The sequence below is a fragment of the Sturnira hondurensis genome, unplaced genomic scaffold (genome assembly GCF_014824575.4).
Source record: "Sturnira hondurensis isolate 20B ecotype Veracruz unplaced genomic scaffold, ASM1482457v3 Scaffold0004068, whole genome shotgun sequence".
In the NCBI taxonomy this organism is placed as follows: Eukaryota; Metazoa; Chordata; class Mammalia; order Chiroptera; family Phyllostomidae; genus Sturnira; species Sturnira hondurensis.
In genome coordinates this window covers 5459440-5485218 of record NW_028076699.1, presented here as the reverse complement: position 1 = coordinate 5485218, position 25779 = coordinate 5459440, and the positions used below count along the sequence as shown (strand labels likewise).

Below are 25779 nucleotides of genomic sequence, written 5' to 3'. Positions count from 1 at the left end.
AACCAGAGGTTACCTAATTAGATAAGGACAGAGCTGAGACCCAAATGACTCCCAGCCCAGTGCTCCCCCGACCCCCCCTCCTCCCCCGCCGCTTAGCAGCTTTGGGTCAGACCAAATGTACTCGGTGCCTCAAATCCAGAGAGCTTGAGCTACGTACGAGAAGGCTGTTTCCAGAATGGGATTCCGTACCTCAAGCCGGACAGCATGATTTTATGTCTTTTGATACCTCCCTTTTCTCTTCTGTAAAATGGGAGCAGAGTGTATTTAATCCTTCAGCTGCCATGGACAGTAGGGATTAGTGTGTGGTGGGGTTGTTTGTTTTGTGATGGATGAGGGATGATGCATATTTGTTCAAGGTGTATAATCTTAAAGTCAGAGTTGCAAGGAAACTTGGAGGTGTAGTGCTGACAGGCAGCTTCATGCGTCCACTGAGCATGGAAGACTTTCCAGAGCCGAAGGCAGAGCTTCCTACCTTTGGAAATGTTTAAGCCGAGAAAGATCAAGCAGATCGGAATAGTGCTCTGAAGGGTCTTTGCACAGAAGAGGTGGTCGGCTCCCATGGTTTCTGGCTTCCACACACATTTTCTCTAACAGCGGCTCGGGTGAGCTCGCAGGGCAGCTGTGTGGCGTTAATCACGTCAGGCACCTGCGGTTGCTAACAACAATCGCCACCATTTACAATGCGCCAGGTACTGTACATACCAAGTCAGTACATACTGACTCATTTCTGGGATCCGGGGAGGTACACTGAACGATCATGATCTCTATTTCTCAGGTGAGAAAATAGAAGTTTAAAATTTTGCCCGCGATATCCCAGGGACAGAGCCTGGATCGAATTGATCAGATTCCAAAAGCTTTTTTCCTGCTTTTTTCCCCCTTCACCTCCAGTTTTCATCTTGCGCCAATACAAGAGAAGGGAGTGGTTTCGGAGCTTCGTTTTCCGCAGCCTGGAGAGCAGAACCAAGAGCTAGGAAAAGGCGGCCCGCCCAGCAGGCAGGGGGCTGGACCCTCGGAGCTTTGGGGATTGGGGCAGGCCCGGCTCTGGGCGGGCCCTTCCGTGGGCGGGACCGGAGGTCAGAGGTCGTTCTGCGCCGACGCGGACTGTGCTGGCGGCGTTCAGGACAAGGCGTCTGCTGCCCGGGTGTGTGCAACAGAACTCCCCTCGCCCGTTTTCTGCTGTTGCAGCCTCCCGGGACCATGGTGGCCCGCCTGCTACTGCGTGCCTGGCCGCGGGGCCCTGCTGTGGGCTCGGGCGCGCCCCGTCGGACCCTGACCACCGACTCTGGGCCGGGCCAGTTCCTGCAGCGCAGCATCGTGCCCACTATGCACTACCAGGACAGCCTGCCCAGGTGAGGCCCTGTCGGTCCCTGCCGCCCACTGCCCGTTCAGGATCAGCCCGTCTCACTCCAGGCGCTCATTAGTCTTCTAGTGAACCCGCTTCTGCCCCTAGAATCCCACCTGGGACGCTGCCACATTCCCCAGTCTGGAAATCCTGTGACTTACAGAATGTCTTGCACAGGAACCTCAGAACACGCAAATTCTATTCTAGAACGCCCCACTGCTCTCTCACATTCTCCATCCTGACCCTTTCTCGAACTCTCTCTCCAATAACCCAGCTTCCAAACAGATACCCTAAGAGTTCCTCGCATTTTTCCCTGCAAAAATAGTAAGCCCGCCTGTCTCCAACACCACTCTAATCTCTCCACCTGGGGTGTTCCCTGAGGTGCTTTCATGACTGCCCCCACGTTCTTGCCCAGAATATGGTCAGGCCAATTCCTGATACATAATAGTTATCATCCCTCAACTTCTCCCAGCACTCCGTCTTTCTCATCACTGTTACCCAGAACCCTCAGCGCCCCCCCCATTTCTACAGCACTCTGCTCTTCTAGCGCCCCCATCAGTTCCCCAAGTACAATGCAGCACTCATCTTTCTGTCCCCCTAGTCCTCGGCATTCTTGGTCCAGTCTTCACCTGGAAACCTTTCACCACTATCAAGCCTTCCTCACACGCCCCCTAAAATATCCTCCCTATCCACATAACCCCCTGCAACGTAAGCCCACCCGCACAGTACCTATTCTAGGTACTGCCCTCAAAGATACCCCTCCCAAACTCTTATTTGGATTAGATCTGGGACCCACCTAAATCCTATCCATGCCTCTTACCAGGCTACTCCTCCTCTTCTAAAGCACCACCTAGAACCTACTTCCCCAGTGTAAGCTGTCCCAGTAAACCTTTCCCTTCTCCTTACCCTTTCCTTCACCCAGTATTTTCTTTAATTCGGTTTCCTGTTTTCTCAGCCTTCAAAACTCGCAGCCTTTACTTGAACTGTCAGATCTCCTCCAATATTAGAAATTTCTCCAAATCCCTTCACCCTCTAAAATCAGACTTTACCTTTACTCACCGGTTAGTTCCTGGTGCCACATTCCAAACTCATCTCAAAGATACATTTGTCTTTCTCTCCAAACTGCCATCAGAAAACTCCCAGTCCAGGGGCTGGAGATCAGTGCTCCCCACCCCGTGAATAGAACAAAGATTATAACAGGCATCACCCTCAGCTACTGGGTTGCTGTTTTCCTTCACATCCAGGACCCCCTGAACCCATTGTCATCACTGACTACCTCCACCCTCTCAGAAAAATCACCTAAGGTGGTTCCTGTGAAATTGCGGGAGTGCAGACATCTAAAACAAATTAAAATGAGATTAGCCCCAATCTCATTTAGATTTGGCAAGAGGTAGGGGTAAAGGAGGAAAGAGTCTTTTTGCCTGTAGGATAAGCCTGGGACATGCCTCCTCCTTAAACCCGTAGGAGCCTGTATGTGGGGGAAAGGTGAGGAATGACAAAACCTGTCTGCGTTTGCCAAGCCCAGTGGCAAATGGCCCTTGACTTTCCGGTCCCTGCCTGGGCTGCACCCAGGTTTAAGATCAGAGGAATGTTCTCCATCTTAGAACTGGAAAGCTGGGAAGAATGAATATTCAAGATCATTTCCCCCAACCCACAGTACAAAATCTGTAGGAATTGGAAGCTATCACCCATGCGTAACCTTAAACAAGGACCCTCTCCAAGCCTCCATTACCTCAGCTGTAAAGTGGGGTGTAGATACGAAATCCTTTTATCTCTGAGATTCTAGACTGTAAGATGTGTTACTTTCAACATTCACTTGGATGTCATGCTTGGCGAAAAGTCTTGGCTTTGAAGTTGGGTAGAACTGGTTTCAGAGTCTGGATCTTACACTCTGTAAACTTCAGGCCGTTCAGTGAGCTTCTTTGAGCCACAGCGTTTACCTATAAGGTCAGAACGTGACACACACTTCATCGGGCTGTTGTGGCGGTAGAGTGAGATACAATGCCTAGAGTGGGAAACTATCCGGGTTAGTTGGCAAGGTGGTCCCTTTGTATCAGGTGGTCCAACCGGGCCTCCTCCAGCTTCTTATTCCTGTGATATCGCTGCTGCTCTGGACGGAGTGGCCTAGGGCTTTCTTTGTTCTGGGAACCCTTACACTATCATTTGCTTGCTTTTCATCAAAAAAAATTTTTTTTAATATTATTTATTTATTTATATTTAGACTGAGGGGGAGGGAGAAAGGAAGGGTGTGAAACATCAATGTGTGGTTGCCTCTTGAACAAACCCTACTGGGGGTCTGGCCCACAACCCAGGCATGTGCCCTGAGTGGGAATCAAACCAGCGACCCTTTGGTTGCAGGCTGGCATTCACTCCACTGAGCCACACCAGCCAGGGCACTTGCTTGTTTTTTTAGATTTTTTTTTTTTGCTCTTTTTTGTGTGTGTGTGGTAAAATACACAAATATGAAATTTACCATTTTTAGGTGTGTAGTTCAGTTAGGTGTTATTTTTGAAGGGCTGCGTTTCCATATACGGAATAGTTAATTTCAGAATATAAAATGGGAAGTTCTGAGGAGACAAAGAGTAGGTCAGCCTGACCTAATTATTCACAGTTAATTTGTTAAACATTGGTATGGATTTCAAGCCCCGTCAGTCATGATGAAGGGCTGACTACGTGGTGGGGAAGACCTGACAGGTAAACAGAGAGCTCAGATGTGAAGTGTCAGTGGAAAGTGGCACTTGGTGGTCAAGGCCATGAGACTCCTGTCAGACAGATTTGATTTTTAATCCGGCTCCACTTCTTACTGGCTACATGGCTGTGAGCAAGCAGTCTAGCCTAAAAATTGGCATTGATAATATGAGCTTTGTCTCAGGATTGTTAGAATGAAATACTCTGATATAAAACAGTACAAAGCCTGGCACATAGTAAGTACTTCACAGATAAAAATTCTTCCCACAAGAAGAGCACAGCTAAAAAGCCTTATTTATTTATTTACTTACTTACTTATTTACTTATTTATTTATTTGAGAGAGGGTAAAGCAGGGAGAAAGAGAGGGAGAGAAATAGTGATTAGTTGCCTCTGTCACACCCCCAACTGGGGATTTGGCCTGCACCCCAGGCATGTGCCCTGACTGGGAATCAGCAACATTTCTGTCTGCAGGCTGGCACTCAATCCACTGAGCCACACCAGCCAGGGCGGGAAGATAGATTTATTTATTTACTTACTTACTTATTTGCCGTTTGTATTTTTACACAACACAGTCATCATTGGGATAAAGCTGTCCTGGTTCCTTTGGGACCCAGACATTCTTGTTTCTACCTGTCATCCTCCACACCTTGTTAACTCTGGACTCACCTTTGAATTGTAGAGAACCTGTCGTATCTGGAACACAAGTTATGTAAAGCAGAGAGCAGACATAAACTACTAATTACTAAAGTTCTGTGGCACACCAAAATATATATTTTTTGCTGGTCTGATAAAAAGTAGGTACACTTTGGATTCACTCACACTGGACAGCTACTGTGTTGGCTGTTGCCATTTCTTTATTTGACACTCTAAGAGAACACAGGTCAGTCCCCCTGACTAAACAGTCAGGTGTTGCGTGTTTTAAAAATTCTTGTGGCACACTGGTTGAAAATCGCTGCTATAAAGTGATTAGCAAGAAGAGGGCAGAGGACCAGGTCTTGAGTAAATACGCACTTTTAGGGTAAGAGGACATAAAAGTGACTAAGAAGATGGTGTCAGACTGGCAGGGCAGAAGGAGAGAATGTCTGACTACATCCTTCGAGGTTACCAGCTAGCGGTCTGATGGGGACAGAGACATAAATACGTAAATTCCACTACACGCAGTAGAGAAGAATGCAGGGTCCCAGGGTGAGTAGTGGGTAAAAGGAAGGAATAGTCGACACTACTGCATTTGATGTGCATTTATTAAGTACCCGTTCTGTGCGGGCCTGTGTGCCAGCGGAGGTCTGAGAAGAGCTTTCAGAGGAAGACTCCTGACGAACGGTGAACACACCCCCACCCCCTGCCCACCCCCGCCCCATACATTACCCTGAGCACAAGAGCCAACTCTGCATTTCTCCTCAGCTGCACCTCCAGTGACGCTGTGTCGGTAGTTTGAAATTGAGCTGGTGGGAGATTTACAGAAATTGATGAGTGCTACAAAGAAGGCTTTCACCTCCTGCCCACCGGAAAGCTGGCTTACTAACCTACTAATCCTTGGAGTGAATAACATGAGGGTGCAGAGAAGGTGGTACAATTGATTTGGGGAGGAAAGAATCCTGTTTAATGTTGATGGCAGGTGGCAGGTGAAAGGAGGGAGCTAGTCCTTCCTAGAAATTGGGGAGGGACTTTCTTGGAGAGAAATTTGAAAGCTAGTATTTTCAGAGTACAGTGGACTCTCGCTGTCCTCAGGGGATTGGTTCCAGGAGCCCTTGGAAATACCACACCCACAGGTGCACAAGTCCTTTATATAAAATGGCCCAGTATTTGCATACAACCTATACATACCCTAAATTATCTCCAGATTACTTGCTGTACCTAATACAATGTAAGTAGTATGTTAATAGTTGTTATATTGTTTAGGGAATAATGACGAAAAAAGGCTGTATATGTTCAGTTACACATGCAATTATCATGGGCCTAACTACATAGTACATGTCAGCAATGTGACTTTTCCCCCCCACATATTTTCATTCTACAGTTGGTTGAATTCATAGATGTGCAACCCACAGACACAGAGTTGACTAGTCAGATTTTAAGAGAGGTGAGGAGGTAGGCAAAGTACTGGAGAAGTTCCTGAATACAACTTTCAGACCAGAGTGGGGGCTCTGAAGGTATAGTAAGAGTTACATGGGGCCAAACTGGATGTTGCTAAGCAGATGAAAGGCAATAGTAGCCGATGGGCTCTGAGCCTAAGGTGGAAGGTATTGAAATAGGGAAGCAGGAAACTAGGAGGGAAATGGAAAGGAGACAGAATGAGCTATTTATAGACATAGATATCTGGATGTCTGTAAATATACATTCAGTGTTTTTATTGCTTACTGTATGTCAGATACCTTCCTAATTTTATATATATAATTCATTCCATTGTCATAATAGCTTAGTGAGCTATTATTTAACGAATGGAGAAAGGGGGACCAGGCAGGTGAGAAATCTGCCCAGGATCACATGGGCAGTAAGCGGCAGAACCTGGGCTGCAAACCCAGATCTGCGAGATTCCAAAGGCTGTGGATGTAACCTCTCCATACAGTGGACGTGTTAGAGACAAACTTGTGCTGGTGGAGTTGGGACTTAACCAGGTGGGATTTCAGATCTCTCTGGAGCAGTTCTTCTCTCCAATTCATTTCTCCAGAAATGGAGTCTGAGGAACCTCAAGTAAGTTGATGCCTATAACCATATAGCTAGAGATTAAGTGGGGGAGCTGGGAGTCAATCCTAGATCTGATTCTAAATCTCATTCTCTTTGTTATCAACATTACCTCTTGAAAGACAGGGCCTTTAAATGTCTCTCATCCCCATCAAAAAACAAAACAAAACAAGAGGGACAATGTCTGCCTTAAGGACAGACGTCTAAATGAAACACATTTAGCTTTGTGAAAAGCTCACTGTTCTGTTCCTGGGTGTTTTCTTTTCCGTTTCACTGCGAACCAGTATCTCCTTCACCATGGCCGTCGTCTGCTGAGTATTAGATAGTAAGATAATGTGGACTCTGTTGCTATTTGGCATTTATGTTGAGGGCACTTTATATAAGGCAAAAATATAGACCTGGTAAGTTTGCGTATTCATTAAGTTATTTTTTTAATAGAAAACAGGTGCTTTTTGTGTCCATAATAAAAAAAATTTTTATACAGAATCTATACTGCCTCACTGTAATTCCATTGAGAAAATTCAGTTTCTATTGTATTAGTAATTAAAATAGAAGTCATCACTCTGAAGACGGGCTTCTCCCACTAATGTAAGTTCAGGGTGGAGTTAACACTCCAGAAGCTTTTAATAAGCACTGTTTTTGCAAAACCACCATTGCCTTCAATTTAGAATTTTGCTTAAAAAGCATGTAAATTTTCATGTGTTTATTCTCATGTAAAATTTCATGCGTTTAAACGCCACCTCGACCACTTCACAATCTCAACCTTACCCACTGACTTATTAAATTTTAATGTCCGTACAGTATTAAAACAGTCTTGAAAAGTCAGTGGGTAAGGTTGAGATTGTGAAGTGGTCGAGGCGGCGTTTGGGATCTGCTGGTGAGTCTGTGAGTGTGAGGGGTCTGCCCTTGTGAAGTGTCGTGAACGGTCACTGCAGCCTCAGTTCAGAATGGCTACCGGTAATTCAGATTTACTCTTTATATCATTTTTTGGGTGAACCGTGCATTGAAAATGAACTGAAGGACCACGGCATATCTTACAGTAAGGTTTTAAACTACATTTTATGGGTAACTTTCCAGTTTTCCTAAATGGCTGGTATACTTAGATAATTTTAAAGTATCGGCATTCATTTGAGTTGGCAAAGGTGCTAGGGGATTTAGCTTTCAATGACATTTTTATTATGAATTTTTAGGGAAACCGGTTTTTATTAACAGGGTTCCGATGGGGGGGCGGGGCTGAGAGCACTTCTGCTCTGAGCCCTTCTCTCCCAGGAGACCCAGAATTTCTTACTCTCTAAAGACTACGATCCAAAACCATGCACAGAAGCTCCCCATTTCCTTATCTGTCCTAAGTCAGCGGTGCAAACAGATCTCTGTCCCCTCTGGGAGGTGCTCTCGTGGGTTTCAGAGTTGCTGTCTTCTTGCAGCAGCTCTCTTTCAGGACCTGGGGTGCGCTGCTCTGTCTCTGTATAGCAGTTGAGGAAACCGTGTGCTGTGCTGCACTCGGCCATAGCGTCCCAGAGGCTGGGGCCCAGAGGGGCACGCTGCCCAGCGGGGACCCTGCCTCCAGGCCTGGGCTTCCAACCATGCAGGGCCTAAGTGCCTGGTGGGCCCAACATCTGCCTCATACCGTGCGTGCTCCCGTCTGTGTGGGGAGCAAGGGCCAGAGACGCAGAGTGTCCACATGCCAAACGCTGAGAGAGAGAGAGAGAGGGAGCGAGCAAGCGAGCACACTCCAATAAAATTATTGGCATGGAAAAGAAAGTACACCTCACCATACCGTCCATGTACTTTAATTTCAATGTGGCCCAGTAACTTCATCACCACAGCTGTCATCGAGATCTACTAGCAGAGAAGGAGGAATAAGGAAGCGTGTAGGAAGATCTGGCTCTTCCTCACAGGACTCCTGAGGGCTGGGCATGGCTTGATGGTTGACCCCACATTGGGCTGGCCCTTGGACAGACCTGGGTTTGTTTCACTTTGTATTAATCCACATTGTACGCTACACAAGAAACTTTAAAAATAGAAGTTTTTTTTAATCTTGGGGGAGAAAAATTCAGTTGTTCAAACTAAGAGTAGAGTTCAAATCAGGCCGATACGGGCCTAACACAGGTGTTACCACTGTGACCAGGAAACAGGAAGACTTGGGCAGCTTCCGCTTCCCCATTTGGAATCTGTTAGTGTACAAGTTCAGTCCAGAAAGTACCCAGCCACGTAACATGGGAAATGGAGATATTTATTGAAGAAGATACAAGAAGCACTGTACATAGGACAATGATGCCGCAGTACCTTCATAGTAGGCACCTCGGGACCTCACACGGTTCTCCCAGCATCTCTTCCACTGCTGGAAACACTCTGCAAAGTCCTTTGTCAGAATCTCCATCAGCAGGCTCGTTGTATTTCCCTGAATTGCATCAACAGTCTGACATCTCTTCCCTTTAAAAGGGTGATTTGAGTTTTAGCTGGAAGTCACAGGGCGTCAAATCTGGGCTGTAGGGAGGCTACGTCCCCTGGGTAATTTGATGTTTCACCAAAAATTCTGCATGAGACGCAGCCATTTCATCATATTGCATCTCAACCCATGAAGAACATGGAGGTAGTGCTCCTTACTTATTTATTGTTTGGCCCAGAGGGGCAAACTCATAATGGGCAACACCTTCCCCATCCAAAAACACAGTAAACATGATCTTGATCTTGCTGTGAGTGTGCCATGACTTCTTTGGATGTGGAGAACCAGGCAGTTTCTGTTGGGATGACTGGGCCTTCATTTCCGGATCACAGCTGTAGAACTACAGTTCATCTCCAGTTGTGACCTTCTTGAGGAAATCTGGTTCACTGGTAGCGGCTTGAATCAAGTCATTAGCACCTGCAGCACCATGTTCCTTCTGCTCTCGTAGCAGAAGCTGTGGAATGAATTTTGCCACAACACGTTTCATGCCAAGATCCTGCATCAAAATCTGAGATGTGGTAGATTTTTGGAATCCCCAGCTCAGCTGCTAGTTCTTAGATTGTCAGTCACCCATCTTTGTCGATTGCAGCCCGTACACATTCAACATTCTCAGGTGTTCTTGTGGCAGGCCTTGCAGTACGTCGATCACTTTTAACAGATTCTCAACCATCTTTGAAGCATTCGTGCTATACTTTTGTTTATGCTGCACCGATGGCATCATCCCCAAAAGCCTGAATCATCCGAATAGTTTCTACAGAGGAATGTTCAAGTTTAATGCAAAATTTGATGCAAATTCATTGCTCCATTTGCTCATTTTGAATATGACAGCCACACAGTACACATGCTCACTCAACAGCATATATATGGTCCCCAGTGACTAGTAAAGTGAAGTCATTGTTGGTGCAGATGCATTCTAGTCCGCTGTCCTTGGCTGCCAGGTTACACAGATGTCACGCAAACCATTCTTGTTACCTTCGCAATGGCTGGACTTTTTCTGGATAGACCTCATATATATTAATTTAGCTTATGAAATTCATTACTAATACACTGAAAATTATTTTACTTAAAAAATATAAAATGCACTTAAAATTTTTAAAAAGTTACCCATGATATTTACATTAGTAAACCTATCAACTCTGATTTGTCTGTGGCTTCCCATTTTGGGGGGGGGGGTTGGAAGGAAATTATCCAGTAATTACTTTATTAGTTTGGGTTGTGAAGCTAATTAACCCGTTTCACATATTGTCACCCTACATCAACCTTGCTTTCTCCTCAGGCTGCCTATCCCCAAACTTGAAGACACGATTAGGAGATACCTCAGTGCGCAGAAGCCTCTCTTGGATGACGGACAGTTCAGGTAAATGCTGAGAACCTTGAATGACTGTGGTGGGGTGGCTCAAGAGAAGCTGGCAAGTAATGGTGAACTGTGCTTCAGGAAGAATCTGCAATTTGATTGGGTTTCCAGGGACCTGAGACCTAATCTCTACATTTGTAAATTCAGGAAATAAATGTTTTTATTCATGAAGGGCTGACCAGATCTCTCTAAGGAGACTCAACAGGTGATGGTTTATAAGCCAGAATGCCAAATTTGCACTGTATCTTGGCAGATGTACCTGGGAGGCTTGCCGGTACTGGCCATTTGCAGAAGGTGTGTGCTCCTGGCGAGGAGATCCATTGAGGAGAGCACATGGCAGACTAGAAATTTGCTTGGGGAGCATGTGTGCTGGGTTGGATAGTGTGCCCCCCAAATTCATGTTCCTTTCAGAACCCCAGTATGGGAGCTTATTTACAAGTGAGGTCATACAGGTGTAGTCAGCTAAGGTGAGATGATACTGGAGTAGGGTGTGTCCTTAATCCAGTGTGACTGGTGTCCTTATAAGAAGAGAAGAAACACAGCCATGTGGTGATGAAGGCGGAGATCGTGATACATCAGCAAGCTGAGGAATGCCGAGGAAAGCTGGGAGGTGACAGAAGCTAAGATGAAAGCACGTGGAGCTTCTCTAGAGTCTTCAGAGAGAATGATACGGTCAATACCTTGATTTTCTGCTTCTAGCCTCCAGACCTATGAGAGAGTAACTTTCTGTTATTTTCAGCTATCCAGTTTGTGGTACATTGCTATTGTAGGAAACTAATGCAGCATGGAATTGGAAAGTAACACTGGATATTGTCAAAAAGTGTATCGCATTAAGCTCNCTGGGAGGTGACAGAAGCTAAGATGAAAGCACGTGGAGCTTCTCTAGAGTCTTCAGAGAGAATGATACGGTCAATACCTTGATTTTCTGCTTCTAGCCTCCAGACCTATGAGAGAGTAACTTTCTGTTATTTTCAGCTATCCAGTTTGTGGTACGTTGCTATTGTAGGAAACTAATGCAGTATGGAATTGGAAAGTAATACTGGATATTGTCAAAAAGTGTATCGCATTAAGCTCTTGCATCCTAGTATAGTACTTTCTGTGATGGGGCTTTTTTTGTGCAGGTCGCTGGCGTTGTCATTAAAACCACAGAATCCTTCACTGGACAGTGATGGAAAAACATAGATGAACGGTTCATAATCTAGTCTTCTACTTTGAAATATTCCTTATTAGTCTCTTGAAGCTTCTGTTGATATGGCGATAGTTTAACAGCTACCAGTTATTAAATGTGTTTCAAACTATCCGAAATCCGTAGCTTTATAAATATTTTTTCATCTTGTAAGGTGGTGTATGATTTCTGTTTTGTGCACGAAGAAACTGAAACTCAGACCAAGTGACTTGTTTAAGGTGCCACAGGTTGAAAATGACAGAGCTAGATTTCAGACTTAGGTCTTTTGGACCCCAAAGCTTACATGCTTGTCTCCATGCTACCCTGCCTGCCTCTGAGGTAACAGACAGTTTCATGGGATGTTGGTTGATTTTCCCAGTCAGGCATTTATTTTTTAGTTATGTTTTTTAAATTACATTTTATTGATTATGCTATTAGTTTTCCCAAATTTTCCCCCTTTATCCCTGTTCCACCCCCCAACCCTCCAGCATTCCCCCTCCCCCTTAGTTCATGTCCATGGGTTGTACATGTAAGTTCTTTGAGTCCTCTGTTTCCTATACCATTTTTTATCTCTTCCTGTCTATTTTATGCCTAGTAATTATGCTGCTTCTCTGTACCTTTTCCTTCCATTCCTCCCCTCCCTCTCCCCACTGAAAACCCTCTATGTGATGTCCATTTCTCTGATTCTGTTCCTGTTCTAGTTGTTTGCTTAGTTTTGTTTTCATTGTTTTTCTTTTATTTTTTTAGGTTCACTTGTTGATAGTTGTGAATTTGTTGTCATGTTACTGTTCATAGTTTTGATCTTTTTCTTAGATAAGTCCCTTTAACATTTCATATAATAAGGTTTGGTATGATGAACTCCTTGAACTTGACCTTATCTGGGAAGCACTTTATCTGCCCTTCCATTCTAAATGAAAGCTTTGCTGGATAGAGCAATCTTGGATGTAGGTCCTTGCCTTTCATGACTTGGAATACTTCTTTCCAGCCCCTTCTTGCCTGTAAGGTCTCTTTTGAGAAATCAGCTGACAGTCTTAGTCTTATGGGCACTCCTTTGTAGGTAACTGTCTCCTTTTCTCTTGCTGCTTTTAAGGTTCTCTCCTTATCTTTCATCTTGGGTAATGTAATTATGATGTGCTTTCGTGTGTTCCTCCTTGGGTTCAACTTCTTTGGGACTCTCTGAGCTTCCAGGACTTCCTGGAAGTCTGTTTCCTTCACTTGATGGGGAAGTTTTCCTTCATTATTTGTTCAAATAAGTTTTCAATTTTTTGCTGCTGTTCTTCTCCTTCTGGCACCCCTCTAATTTGGATGTTGGAACTGGTTGTCCCAGAGAATCCTCAGCCTCTCTTCATTTTTTTTGTTTCTTGTTCCTTTATTCTGTTCCTGTTGGATGTTTATTTCTTCCTTTTGTTCCAAATCGATACTTTGAGTCCTGGTTTTCTTCCTGTCACTGTTGGTTGCCTAAATATTTTGCTTTATTTCATTTTGAATATCTTTCATTTTTTGACCGAGCTCAGTCAGTTCTGTGAGCATTTTAATTACCAGGGCTTTAACTTCTCCATCAGATAGGTTGGCTATCTCCTCATCGCTTAGCTTTCTTTCCGGAGATTTGCTCTGTTCTTTCATTTTGGCCCTTTTTCTTTACTTGGGGCCCCTGATAACTTATAAGGGGGTGGGGCTTTAGGTATTCACCTGGGCAGGGCAACCCTCCTTGCTGCCCATGGGGGAGGGGCCAGAGAGGGAACTATGCAGCTCACCTGTTTGGTTCTAGCGCACTTTCTCATGTGAGACTGGGAGTTTCTCCCACCACGGCAGTTGCCACAGTCTACAGTCAGCTCTGAGTCTCAGTTTCCCCATAAGTCAGCCCCTCCCGTCTAGCCCATGGCATCACCACAGTTTCTCTCTGTCGGCCCATTTTACTGGTCTGGTTGTTCTGGTTGAATGTTTCTTTAATTATTTTGTGGCTGTCAGAGTTCCATGCAGTTTGATTTTCTGGCACTTCTGGTTGTTGATTAATTTTAGATTGGTCATTTTTCTCCTTTTGGTTGTGTGAGGAAGTGAAGGGTTTCTCCCTACACCTCCATCTTGGCTGGAACTCCCCAGTCAGTCATTTACAGAAGATATGCTAGCCTTGGCCTGGGTGGCTCAGGTGGTTGGAGCCTCATCCTATGAACTGAAAGGTCCTGGTTCGGTCCCTGGTTGGGGCACGTATGAGAGGCAGCTGATTGATATTTCTCTCTCACCTCGATGTTTCTCTGTTTCTCTCTATTCCCCTCTCAAAATCAGTAAGCATGTCCTCAGGTGAGAATAAAAAAAGATATACTAGATTTATTCATTTTGGATTTATTCTTGTACTTTTATTTTTAGACTTTTATTTATTTTTCTTTAGAGGGGAAGGGAAGGAGAGAGGGAGAAATATCAATGTATGGTTGCCTCTAGTGCGTCCCCTGCTGGAAACTGGCCTGCAACCCAGGCATGTGCCCTGACTGAGAATTGAACCACAATCCTCTGGCTCACAGGCCCACGCTCAATCCACTGAGCTGCACCAGCCAGGGCTATTCTTGTACTTCTGATCAGAGTATTTCCCGATCTCAGTCCTAGGTTCTAGAGATACACTATTGGGGACTCAAAGTTCTGTGTATGAGGGTTTTTTTGGTCATGAATCTAAAAATCATGTATTTTCTGCCATTATTTGATTCTGTCTTTTCCTGAACATTTCAGGAAAACAGAAGAATTTTGCAAGAGTTTTGAAAATGGGATCGGCCAAGAACTGCACAAGCAGCTGGTTGCTCAGGACAAGGAGAATAAACACACGAGCTACATTTCAGGTAGGTAGGCCGGGCTGTGGGCACAACTTTTCCCTGAGCCCTCTGTAACTGAAAGTAAGGCAGCTCTCTCCTGTTTGGTCTCAAAAATATCTTCGGTGGGACTACACTGAAAAAATGTGTCATTCTCTCTCCCTGAGGTAGACGTCGAGGCTGGGGTTCATGCTCAAGATCAGTGGCTTGCTTTTTCTGTAGGTGGGGTCAAGACAGAACTAATCATTGGTTCTGTGTGAAAAGGATGCGGGTTCTAGGTCCTTCACAATCTGGCCTCTCCAGCCTTTTCTCTTACCGTTCTCTCTGCCACACTTCATGCTTCAACAGAGCGGAACAACTTGTTCCCTCAGCCCATCAATTCTTTTGTGCCTTTATTCATATTGCTTCCACTGCCATTTTTTACCCGGGAAATTCTTCCTTCAAGACTCAGGTAGGGTGATTACCAAAGGCGGTCAAAAGGCACAAACGTCCAGTTGCACAGTGAGTCAGTCAGGGGGCGTAAGGCCCAACGTGGTGACTGCAGTTAGTATATTGTATTGGAAAGTTGCTCAGAGTGCAGATCTTAAAAATGTTCGTCATAAGAAAATTGATTTTGTAACTGTGTGGGAATAGACTAACTTACTGTGGTGATCATTCACAGTGTCACAATAAATAAGAATATAGAATCATCATAGGGTATGCCTGAAACTAGGTTTTTGTTTTATGCCAATTATGTGCTTAATGGAAAAAAAAGTAGGTTGATTTTTTAAGTATATTTTATGGATTATGCTGTTATAGTTGTCCCATTTCTTTCTCTTTATTCCCCTCCTCCCAGCACCCCTTGTCCCACCAGCAATCTCCCCATTTTAGTTCATGTCCATGGGTCACCCATATAAGTTCTTTGACTTCTCCATTTCCTATACTGTTCTCAACACCCCTGTCTATTTTGTGCTTATTTATGCTTCTTATTCCCTGTCTGTACCTTTTCCCCCATTCTCCCCCCACCCCTCCCCACTGGTACCCCTCCATGTGATGTCCATTTCTCTGATTCTGTTCCTGTTCTAGTTGTTTACTTTGTTTTTGTTTTTGTTTTTTAGGTACAGTTGTTGATAGTTGTGAATTTGTTGTCATTTTACTGTTCATAGTTTTGATCTTCTTTTTCTTAGATAAGTCCCTTTAACATTTCATATAATAAGGGCTTGGTGATGATGGACTCCTTGAACTTGACCTTATCTGAGAAGCACTTTATCTGCCCTTCCATTCTAAATGAAAGCTTTGCTGGATAGAGCAATCTTGGATGTAGGTCCTTGCCTTTCATGACTTGCAATACTTCTTTCCAGCCTCTTGCCTGTAAGGTTTCTTTTGAGAAATCAGATGATAGTTTTATGGGAATTCCTTTGTAGATAACTGTCTCCTTTTCTCTTGCTGCTTTTAAGATTCTCTCCTTTGATCTTGGGTAATTTAATTATGTGTCTTGGTGTGTTTTTCCTTTTGATATGTATCCCTATTCTCTAAATTGTATACCTATATCACTGCATCTTAACTTTTTTTTGTTTTAGGTGTTGTCTATATACCCTCAATCATACATGCCCATCCCCTACCCCCTCATTTTCACAGTGTCATTATTTGCAATTTTGGTCAGCTTAGTATTTAGCATTTACTCTGTTACAATCATGCAAATGCTGTTGTCAGCTGAGTCGTGTATGCACTGGGATTGTTTTTTCTTTCCCATATGAACTTTTTGTTTTTTCTGAAGTTAATTGTTAGTTTATACTTCTTATGTTTAGCTTTCTATGTCCTTAATAGTTTATCTGGGAATCTTTTAAGTTTTCACCTTTCTTGTCGTCTGTAGTTACTTTTTTCCTGTTTGTGTTGCCCTCTTTTTCTGATGCCTGATAATCCTCTTCTGTTGTTTTAGATATGAATGAGATATTAAAAAGCAGCCGTAAGCTCTGTGGGCAAGGGTGGGGTTGTCAGTCCCAGCTTCACTGTAATGGGATCTGGCTCAGCCAGTTCCTCTGGTGCCCCTCGGGTTAGTACCTGGGGGTTAGGCTCCCAGGGAAGGCTCCCAGGGAAGGCTTTTCCAGAAAACTGCCAAAAGATATTTTCCTGGTCACCAGTGTTGTGGAAGTAGGAAGAAGCTTGAGATCTCAACTGAGATTTGTATCCCACAATTTTACTTTCTCCAGAGAATAAAACTTAAGTCTTCTACTGGAATGGGAAGAGTATCTGGGAGGTGGGAGTCTAATTAAATAATCTTCCAACCAGGTGTGTAGGCTGCCAGTTCTGTGTCCCCTGGGGATTCTGCAGAGCATGTTATTTCTTGTCATTCTCGTCCTTTGGCTTAAGGTTGGCTTTCTTGAGTCTGCTTTTGTCATTACCAGTGGCCTAAATGCTTTTCAACTTCTAATGTTTGCTATTCTCTTCTTTCATTCTCTTTGCCTTATTGGTTTTTGTCTTTTCGAAATTATTTTACTCAAGGAATCAGAGGCATAAATTCATGTCTTTTCCATCCAATGTATTTCACACACCTGCTCCTTAGTATGTCTTCTCTCTTACCATTGTAGTGCATTTCATTATGTTTAATTTTGTTTGTCTCCTACACCATCGATCTTTCAAGTCAAAGTCCATGTCCTATTCCTCTCTATATCCCCTAGACCAGGGCCTGATTCTCAAGGAATGAAGTGGTATATAAGTGGCCCAACAAATGAATAATAGATAAATTTTGTGTTTATTAATCCTTTCCCCAGCGCTTTACATGTGAAAATTATTTACTCCAATGGAAAGTGTCCTTTAATAGCAGAGTTCATCCATGCTTGCTGATCCCAGCAGGGACTTCCCTTGAAGACACACTTTCTGATAAAATACTGCTTCTGGTATTTTTACAAGCAAAACATCCACCGGAGTGCAGAGAGCTCCTTTGAGTGGTCCCCACATTCATAGTAATCTCTAATTGCGTTTGAGCATTTCCCAAAAGAGGGAGAGCACAAATGCACATAGGACACGGAGCAATGGCAAAGACTTTCCCTCCGTGTTTGGGAGACAGTCGAGTGTGAATGTTGTCCCTGAAAGGAGACAGAGCCAGGGAACCCTGCCGGGGTCCAGCCTCGGCAGGTCTCAGGGTCCCCGAAGGATGGACGGCGCAGGCGACGAATGAAGAGTCAGACACCCGTGTGGACGCCGGAGAACAGCCAGCCTCTGTGGGTCTGACCGAACTCTCAGAGTTTGATTTAAGCTTTATTTTTATAGACATTATTGCATAACATTAAAGGAACAGGTGCATGTTATGATCAGTTAAGCAGAAAAAATCAATACAGAGGTAACTAGAAAAGTGCAGGAAATTCCATCAATTCAGTTATGTTAAACAAAGGTTATTTTGACCAGGAGAGCCATTAATCAGACAATTAGAAATAGCTGTATGTACAGAAGCTTTAAAGGTCTTATTGATGAATAGATATTTATTAGAGTTCTTAGAATTTGGCATGGGTCAAAAGGATACGCTAGACTGAACAGTGGTTATAGGAAATTTATTACAAGGCCTTTGTGGTGTCTAACTTAGCTCTCTATCTTCCTGTCTAGAATCTTACTTTATGTACTTTGGACTCTAACTCCTTAGCAATTGTTTCTACATGCTCAGTTTGTAATAGTCAACCAGTTTCTCCTGTTTCTTTACCTGTCTAATTCCATTAATATATATTCCTGTCCAAGGTGGAGGAGGAGCTGTTACTCCATCAACAATTAGATGTTCAGGGGCTACCCCATTAGGGGGGACTTTTGTTCTATGGCCAAGAAATCATTTTGTACAACTTCATTGGAATTCTGCGGATTGTTGGACCTGAAATAAAGGTGTCTAAAAATCCCACCATCTATTCATCGCAAAGACAGACATGCAGGGAGAGATAGACAGGAAGTCCAGCCAGAGTTGCCTCTGCTGTGCAGATGCATCTCATCGGTCCTGACTGTGTCAAGGGACGGCTGCTGGTCGGCTCCCGACAGAAACCTAAGGAGATGGGGTGGGAATTAACAACTACTCTGTTCTAGCATGAGGGTGTCATTGTGTTTTATTCATTTAAGAGTCAAGAAAGAAAACAAAATGAGGAAGAAAATGCAGTTAACAAACATTAGGGAAATGTGAATCAAAACCACAGTGATGGCTATTCACTAGAGTGGCTCCGTGAGAAAGCCAGACGATAACAGACACTGCCAAGGTTGTGGGGAGACCGGCCCCCCCTCCACTGCTGGCGGCGGTGGTGCAGCCCCCCCGGGAAGATACCCTAGTGGCTCCTCAAACATTAAACACACACTTACCTCGTGACCCACCAGTTCCACTCCTAGCTATGAATATACCCCCAAGAGAACTGGGAACATATATCCACACAGAACTTGTACGTACCAGCATCATTCTTTTTTTTTTTAGCCTCGTTTTAAATTTTTATTTAACTCTTGTTCAAGTACAGTTTTCTTTCTTGTATTCCCAGCCCTGCCTCCCCAAGTGCTCCCCACCCAGCATCATTCTTAATAACCAAAAATGAAACAACTCAAATACCTATCAGCTGGTGAATGGATAAACAAAATGCTATATTTATATATTGCAGCATTATTCAGCAATGAAAAGAAATGATGAACTGATACATGCTACAACATGGGTAAACCTCAGAAATATTATAAGTGACAGAAGCCATATGTAAAATACCACATTGTATATGATCCTGTTTACAAAACATGAATTATCACAGAGCAGAAAAATAATCAGGAAATTCCTCCCACTGGAGATTGTCATTACTTTTGCATATGCTTGATTTTTTTTCTTTCTCAAATTATATTTTTAGGGACTACATTAACTTTTTATGTTGTTCTTTTTTTATTTACATATTTTAGGCCCCTGGTTTGATATGTACTTAACTGCTCGAGACCCCATTGTCCTGAACTTTAACCCATTTATGGCATTCAACCCTGACCCGAAGCCTGAGTATAATGACCAGCTCACCCGAGCCACCAACATGACTGTGTCTGCCGTCCGGTTTATGAAGACGCTCAGGGCCGGCCTTTTGGAGCCGGAAGTGTTTCACTTGAACCCTGTCAAGAGTGACACTAATACCTTCAAGAGACTCATACGCTTTGTGCCTTCCTCTCTGTCTTGGTATGGTGCCTACTTGGTCAATGCATATCCACTGGATATGTCCCAGTATTTTCGGCTTTTCAATTCAACTCGTTTACCCAGACCCAGTCGGGATGAACTCGTCACTGATGACAAGGCCAGGCACCTCCTGGTCCTGAGAAGAGGAAATTTCTACGTCTTTGATGTCCTGGATCAGGATGGAAACATTGTGAGCGCCTCTGAAATCCAGGCCCATCTGAAGTACATTCTCTCGGACAGTAGCCCTGCCCCTGAGTTCCCACTGGCGTACCTGACCAGTGAGAACCGAGATGTGTGGGCAGAGCTCAGACAGAAGCTAGAGAGTGGTGGCAACGAGGAGTCCCTGAGGAAGGTGGACTCTGCTGTGTTCTGCCTCTGCCTAGATGACTTCCCCATTAAGGACCTTGTCCATTTGTCCCACAGCATGCTACATGGTGATGGCACAAACCGCTGGTTTGATAAGTCTTTTAACCTCATTATAGCCAAGGATGGCACTGCCGCTGTCCACTTTGAGCATGCTTGGGGCGATGGTGTTGCAGTGCTCAGGCTTCTCAATGAAGTATTTAAAGACAGCACTCAGGCCCCAGCCATCACCCCGCAGGGCCAGCCAGCCAGCACCGACTCCTCTGTGGCGGTGCAGAAACTCCAGTTCAGGCTGAATGATGCCTTAAAGACTGGCATCAGAGCTGCCAAGGAGAAGTTCGATGCCACCATGAAAACCCTCACCATTGACTTCATCCAGTTTCAGAGAGGAGGCAAAGAATTCTTGAAGAAGCAGAAGCTGAGCCCTGACTCAGTGGCCCAGCTGGCCTTCCAGATGGCCTTTTTTCGGCAGTATGGCAAGACGGTGGCCACCTACGAGTCCTGCAGCACTGCAGCATTTAAGCACGGTCGCACTGAGACCATCCGCCCTGCCTCCATCTTCACAAAGAGGTGTTCTGAGGCCTTCGTCAGGGAGCCCTCCAAGCACAGCGCCCGAGAGCTTCAGCAGATGATGGCCGAGTGCTCCAAATACCACGGCCAGCTGACCAGAGAAGCAGCCATGGGTGAGTTGGGGTGGGGGGCATGCCCTTGGGTCTTGTTGCCCTCAGCACTGGGGTAGGCCTCAGTAGTGCTCTGCTCCACATCTGATTTCCACCCCTTCCCTAGGTTTAATCTGTCTGCCAGCTCCCGGGTGATTACTTTTTTCTACCCTTGTAGTCTGAACAGCCAGACGAGACACTAGAGGTCAAACTGCTCTCTCCTAAGCAGGGATGAGGAAATGCATCTAACTATCCCCACTGAAAGCCACCTTCAGCTGTAACACATGGTTCTCTGTGTACTGGCCGTTAGACTCAGTTTTGATAGCTTCGGATTTCTAACCCTGCAGACCCTCTTCACTTCTGATGCAGTGTGTCAACTCCCTGTAAAGAGGTCATCTCAGCAGCTCTCTTTGAACTGAAGTATCATCCTTTTTTTGTCTCTTTGTGCCAAAATCTGAGACCTGGAAAGGACCTGGAGAGTCATGTAGTCCAATCCCTCCCTGCAGCCAAAAGTCCTGGCACTAGAAGAGAGCTCTGGTCTCATCCTTCTCCATTTTATAGGTGGGCAGCCAAGGCCACAGGCACAGGATTCCATGGAAAATGAGCAGTAAAGGTGAAATTAGAACCCTTTCCAGTTTGTTCCACCGACTCATTGTTGTCTTTTACACTTGACTTGGACTTTGCGTTTTATCTTAGTTTTTGAGTCTGGAGCTCTCGTCACGTAATTTCGAGTGTTTGACTAAACTGACTTAGTTTCAGACTTTTTATTTTTTAATTTTTTTAATATATAAAATCCCATTTTATTTATTTTTAAAAATATATATTTTATTGATTATGCTATTACAGTTGTCCCATTTCCTCCCTTCACTTCCCTCCACCCTGCACACTGCCTCCCACCCACATTCCCCGCTTTAGTTCATGTCCATGGGTCATACTTACAAGTTCTTTAGCTTCTACATTTCCCACACTATTCTTACCCTCCCCCTCTCTATTTTCTACCTACCATCTATGCTATTTATTCTCTGTACCTTCTCCCCCTCTCTCCTCCTTCCATTCCCCTGTTGCTAACCCTCCATTTGTTCTCCATTTCTGTGGTTCTGTTCCTGTTCTAGTTGTTTGCTTAGTTTGTTTTTGTTTTAGGTGTGGTTGTTAGTAATTGTGAGTTTGCTGTCATTTTACTGTACATGTTTTTTTATCTTCTTTTTCTTAGATAAGTCCCTTTAACATTTCATATAATAAGGGCTTGGTAATGATGAACTCCTTGAATTTGATCTTATCTGAAAAACACTTTATCTGTCCTTCCGTTCTAAATGAAAGCTTTGCTGGATAGAGCAATCTTGGTTGTAGGTCCTTGCCTTTCATGACTTGGAATACTTCTTTCCAGCCCTTTCTTGCCTGTAAGTTCTCTTTTGAGAAATCAGCTGATAGTCTGATAGAAACTCCTTAATAGGTGACTATCCCCTTACCTCTTGCTGCTTCTAGAATTCTCTCCTTCATTTTAATCTTGGGTAATGTAATTATGATGTGCCTTGGTGTGTTCCTTCTTGGGTCCTCTCTGAGCTTCCTGGACTTCCTGGAAGTCTATTTCCTTTGCCAGATTGAGGAAGTTCTTCATTATTTGTTCAAATAAGTTTTCCACTTGTTGTTGTTCTTCTCCTTCTGGTACCCCTATAATTCAGATGTTGGAATGTTTAAAGGTGAACTGGAGGTTCCTAAGCCTCTGTTCATTTTTTTGAATTCTTGTTTCTTCGTTCTTTTCTGATTGGATGTTTCTTTCTTCCTTCTGGTCCACTCTATTGATTTGAGTCTCAGTTACCTTCCCATCACTATTGGTTCCCTGTACATTTTCCTTTATTTCACTTTACGTAGCTTTAATTTTTTTCATTCTAATTTGCAGCCAAACTCAACCAATTCTGAGAGTGTCCTGATTACCAGTGTTTTGAACTGTGCATCCGATAGGTTGGCTATCTCTTTGTTGCTTAGTTGTATTTTTTCTGGAGTTTTGATCTGTTCTTTCGTTTGGGCCATTTTTTTTGTCTTGTCACACCTGTTACGTATGAGGGGCGGAGCCCTAGGTGTTCACCAGGGCTGGGCGACCGAGTCACTGGGTTGTGACGCTGTTGTGGGGGCGGGCTCAGTGAGGGAACAATGGCACTTGCTCTGCTCTCTGCTGCATTTCAGTCCCTTCCGCTGCTTCCCCCAAGCAAATTGGGCCCTTTTGGTCCTGATTCCCGGGTGGGTGGGTCTGTGGATGTTCTAGGACTCTGTAGGTCTTCCCAACGAACTTTGCTGTGAGGTTGGGAGTCTCTTCCCCACCTCAACCCCCCACAGGTGTTTTCAATCGGTGTTTTGAGTCTTTATTTCCCTGAGCTGGGACCCTGGGTTGCATGGTCTGTCTCGCTCCCCAGTTTCCCCTGGTTATCTGCACATGAATGCGGGAATGCTGGTCCGCCAGCCATCTTGTGCACTGTGCCCCTCCACAGTCTGCCTCCTTGCTGGGTCTGACAGCTGCTGCCTTGCACGCCCCGGTCTGCCAGCCACCGCTTTGCTGTGACACCTCTCCACCTGGCTGCCCGACTCCGCCCCTCCTACCGGTCAGGATGAATGTGTCTACTTTAACTCCTTGGTTGTCAGAATTCCATACAGCTCAATTTTCTGTCGGTACTGGTTGTTTTTTGTTTCTAAATTTTTGTTATCCTTATTTTGGTTCCGTGAGGAGGCACAGTGTGTCTGCTTACGCCTCCATCTTGGCTGGAAGTTCTAGTTTCAGACTTGAAATCATTTGAGGCTCATTTTTAACTCAGCTCTTGACAGCTTTTTCTTAAGAAAATACTGTAGAATGGGCTGCTTCAGAGGTTAGTGAGCTAGAGGTGTGCATGCAGAGGTAGACAGACCCTTTTACCCTCCAGGAGGCTGTGAAGGGACTTCCACGTGGGTGGGAGGTTTGGCTAGGTTCCTTTTAGTTCTGCGATTGTGAGACTGTTTTCGGTTTTGTCTCCTACAGGCCAGGGCTTTGACCGACACTTATTTGCTCTGCGGTACCTGGCAGCAGCCAAAGGGGTTGCCCTGCCTGAGCTGTATCTGGACCCTGCATACGGGCAGATAAACCACAATATCCTGTCCACCAGCACGCTGACCAGCCCAGCAGTGAACATTGGGGGCTTTGCCCCTGTGGTCCCTGATGGCTTTGGCATTGGGTATGCTGTTCATGACAACTGGATAGGCTGCAATGTCTCCTGTTACCCAGGCCGCAGTGCCCGGGAGTTTCTCCAGTGTGTGCACAAGGCTTTAGAGGACATGTTTGATGCCATGGAAGGGAAATCCATCAAAACTTAGCTTCTGGGCAGGTTAAAAGCCTCCATCACTTCATCAACCTGAAAATTGAGGCCCCTGTAGCCAACAGGTGCTCTTCTGTGACTAGTGAAACTAATCATGAGGTGCCTGTGCATTCAAGTCATGTGTCTTTAAAGCTAAACATGTAACTTCTAAGTGGATTAGATCACAATGAAAAATAATGTGAGATTTAAATTTTAAGGGCATTTGGTCAGGAGGTAGGATTTGGAAAAATAACTCAGGATATTTATTGTTGAAACAGAAATAAAATTTAATTGTTGCTTAGAGATGGTTCCTTTTTTCCCCCAATTTCCTAATCTTTACAAAGAACTTTCCAACAGTAAATTCAATAAGCTCAGGGATGTTCCCATTGGCTCCTGGCTCTTCTGGTGACAGTGGGAGACACTGTTTCATGTTCCCTATACATTTGCTGCTTTGTGCTGGGACACCCTCTTTAAAAATCCTCTTTATTTTTCTGAATGAATTGCTGATGCTTGATTTGGATAGTCCTGCTGCAATAAAAGTGATTCCCATGGATTTAGGGATTTGTATTTTACTATTCTTCCAGCCAGATGAAGATTTATAATTGTGTTTATTGTGGTATGTGTTTATTTAAACCAGTTTGAATCTTACGTGCTAATTATGGCCTAATGCAGAAGTGATCACTTTGTGTATTTTGCACTTGAAACTTGTCCATTGAGTGATGTGACCGTAGAATTTTAACAGTTTACTGTTAGAAGACTGCTGTAACATGAAACAAAGGGTGGAAGGAAGGGTGTTGTGGGTGTTTACTTTTACCTGCATTCCCAGTGGCTTGCCCAGTGAGTTGCGGGACAGCTGGGGTTTGAATTCTGGTGTGAGCCAGTCACCAGGCACTTCCAATGCACTGTCTCATTCAGTCCTCCTCACAGTTACCGCAAACACGCCTGCATGTCCTCTTACCCGACTCCACCCATTCTTCGCTTGGTGATTAGTGAATGAATAACCAGCAGGTACCAGGTCCACTGTATTCTGTGGTTTTATCAGATGTGCAAGGACTACCAGCACACACAGAACCAACGCTGCTTTCACTCATGAACCATGATCAGGGACACCTGAATTCCTGGCATCCTCGTTCCGCCAGGTCCTCGCTTTGTGACCACGACAAGTTATTTTGCCTCTCTAGACTGTGAGTTCTGTAAGACGGGAGTTCCTGTAACACGGAGGTGGGATGAGCTGTAGCAATATAGGTAAAGTATGTTTATCCACTCTCATCTCCTACTGTCCCCACCTCTAGCAGCTCTGACTTCTGCTACTACTAGACAGGAGACAGCTGTCCTAAAGTGTGGGGCAGGGAACTAAATTTCCTCGGGAGGGGCTGGGCTCGGAAGACATGCCACCGCTGTTCTGACTAACCTCATTGAGGAGCCACGTCAGAGTTAAAGCGCATTCATTTTTACACGGAGAAAATGGGGTCCTAAGAGGAAAAGTACTTGCCCAGGGGGTCGCAGTAAGTCAGACACTGAGCCCAAGGCCCTTCTACCCAAACACACTGCAATACCAAAGCACTCAGAACAGCTAACCTTGGAACAAACCTGTGTGTGAAGTGAAGGAGGGGCCCAGTTTTATTCTATTGCAGAAGGGTAACACAATTGCCCCAGCACTTTTTGGATGAGTTAATAATTTCCCCACTGATCCGCAACACCAGCTGTCACCGACCAGTCTTCCTATGTACATGGGTCTGTTTGTACCAGCGTGCCCAAACTATGCTGACTTACTTGCCACTGTCCTGAGTGCATTGTATCTGGGAGAGGCAGTCTCCCACGTGTGTTGTG

At 44.6% G+C, this 25779-nt stretch overlaps 1 protein-coding gene across 2 annotated transcripts; it reads left to right on the top strand.

Moving 5' to 3' along the window:
* The first annotated feature begins 1088 nt into the window (after positions 1-1088).
* On the top strand, positions 1089-24252 carry CPT2 (carnitine palmitoyltransferase 2). Of its 2 annotated transcripts, XM_037043243.1 has the most exons (5): positions 1089-1349; positions 10436-10516; positions 14397-14503; positions 19352-20656; positions 23637-24252. In XM_037043243.1, exons 1-5 carry the CDS (start codon positions 1198-1200, stop codon positions 23966-23968), a joined length of 1977 nt encoding a protein of 658 aa, XP_036899138.1. In that variant the 5' UTR covers positions 1089-1197; the 3' UTR covers positions 23969-24252. The 2 variants fall into 2 exon arrangements, with proteins under 2 accessions (XP_036899138.1, XP_036899139.1); XM_037043244.1 differs by lacking the exon at positions 14397-14503 and having other exon boundaries at positions 1261-1349.
* The last annotated feature ends 1527 nt before the right edge of the window (positions 24253-25779 follow it).

Coding starts and splice junctions, on each gene's coding strand:
- CPT2 (XM_037043243.1), top strand. CDS start 1,198: ATGGTGGCCCGCCTGCTACTGCGTGCCTGGCCGCGGGGCCCTGCTGTG. Junction 14,504..19,351: donor ACACACGAGCTACATTTCAG/GTAGGTAGGCCG, acceptor TACATATTTTAG/GCCCCTGGTTTGATATGTAC. Junction 20,657..23,636: donor GACCAGAGAAGCAGCCATGG/GTGAGTTGGGGT, acceptor TGTCTCCTACAG/GCCAGGGCTTTGACCGACAC.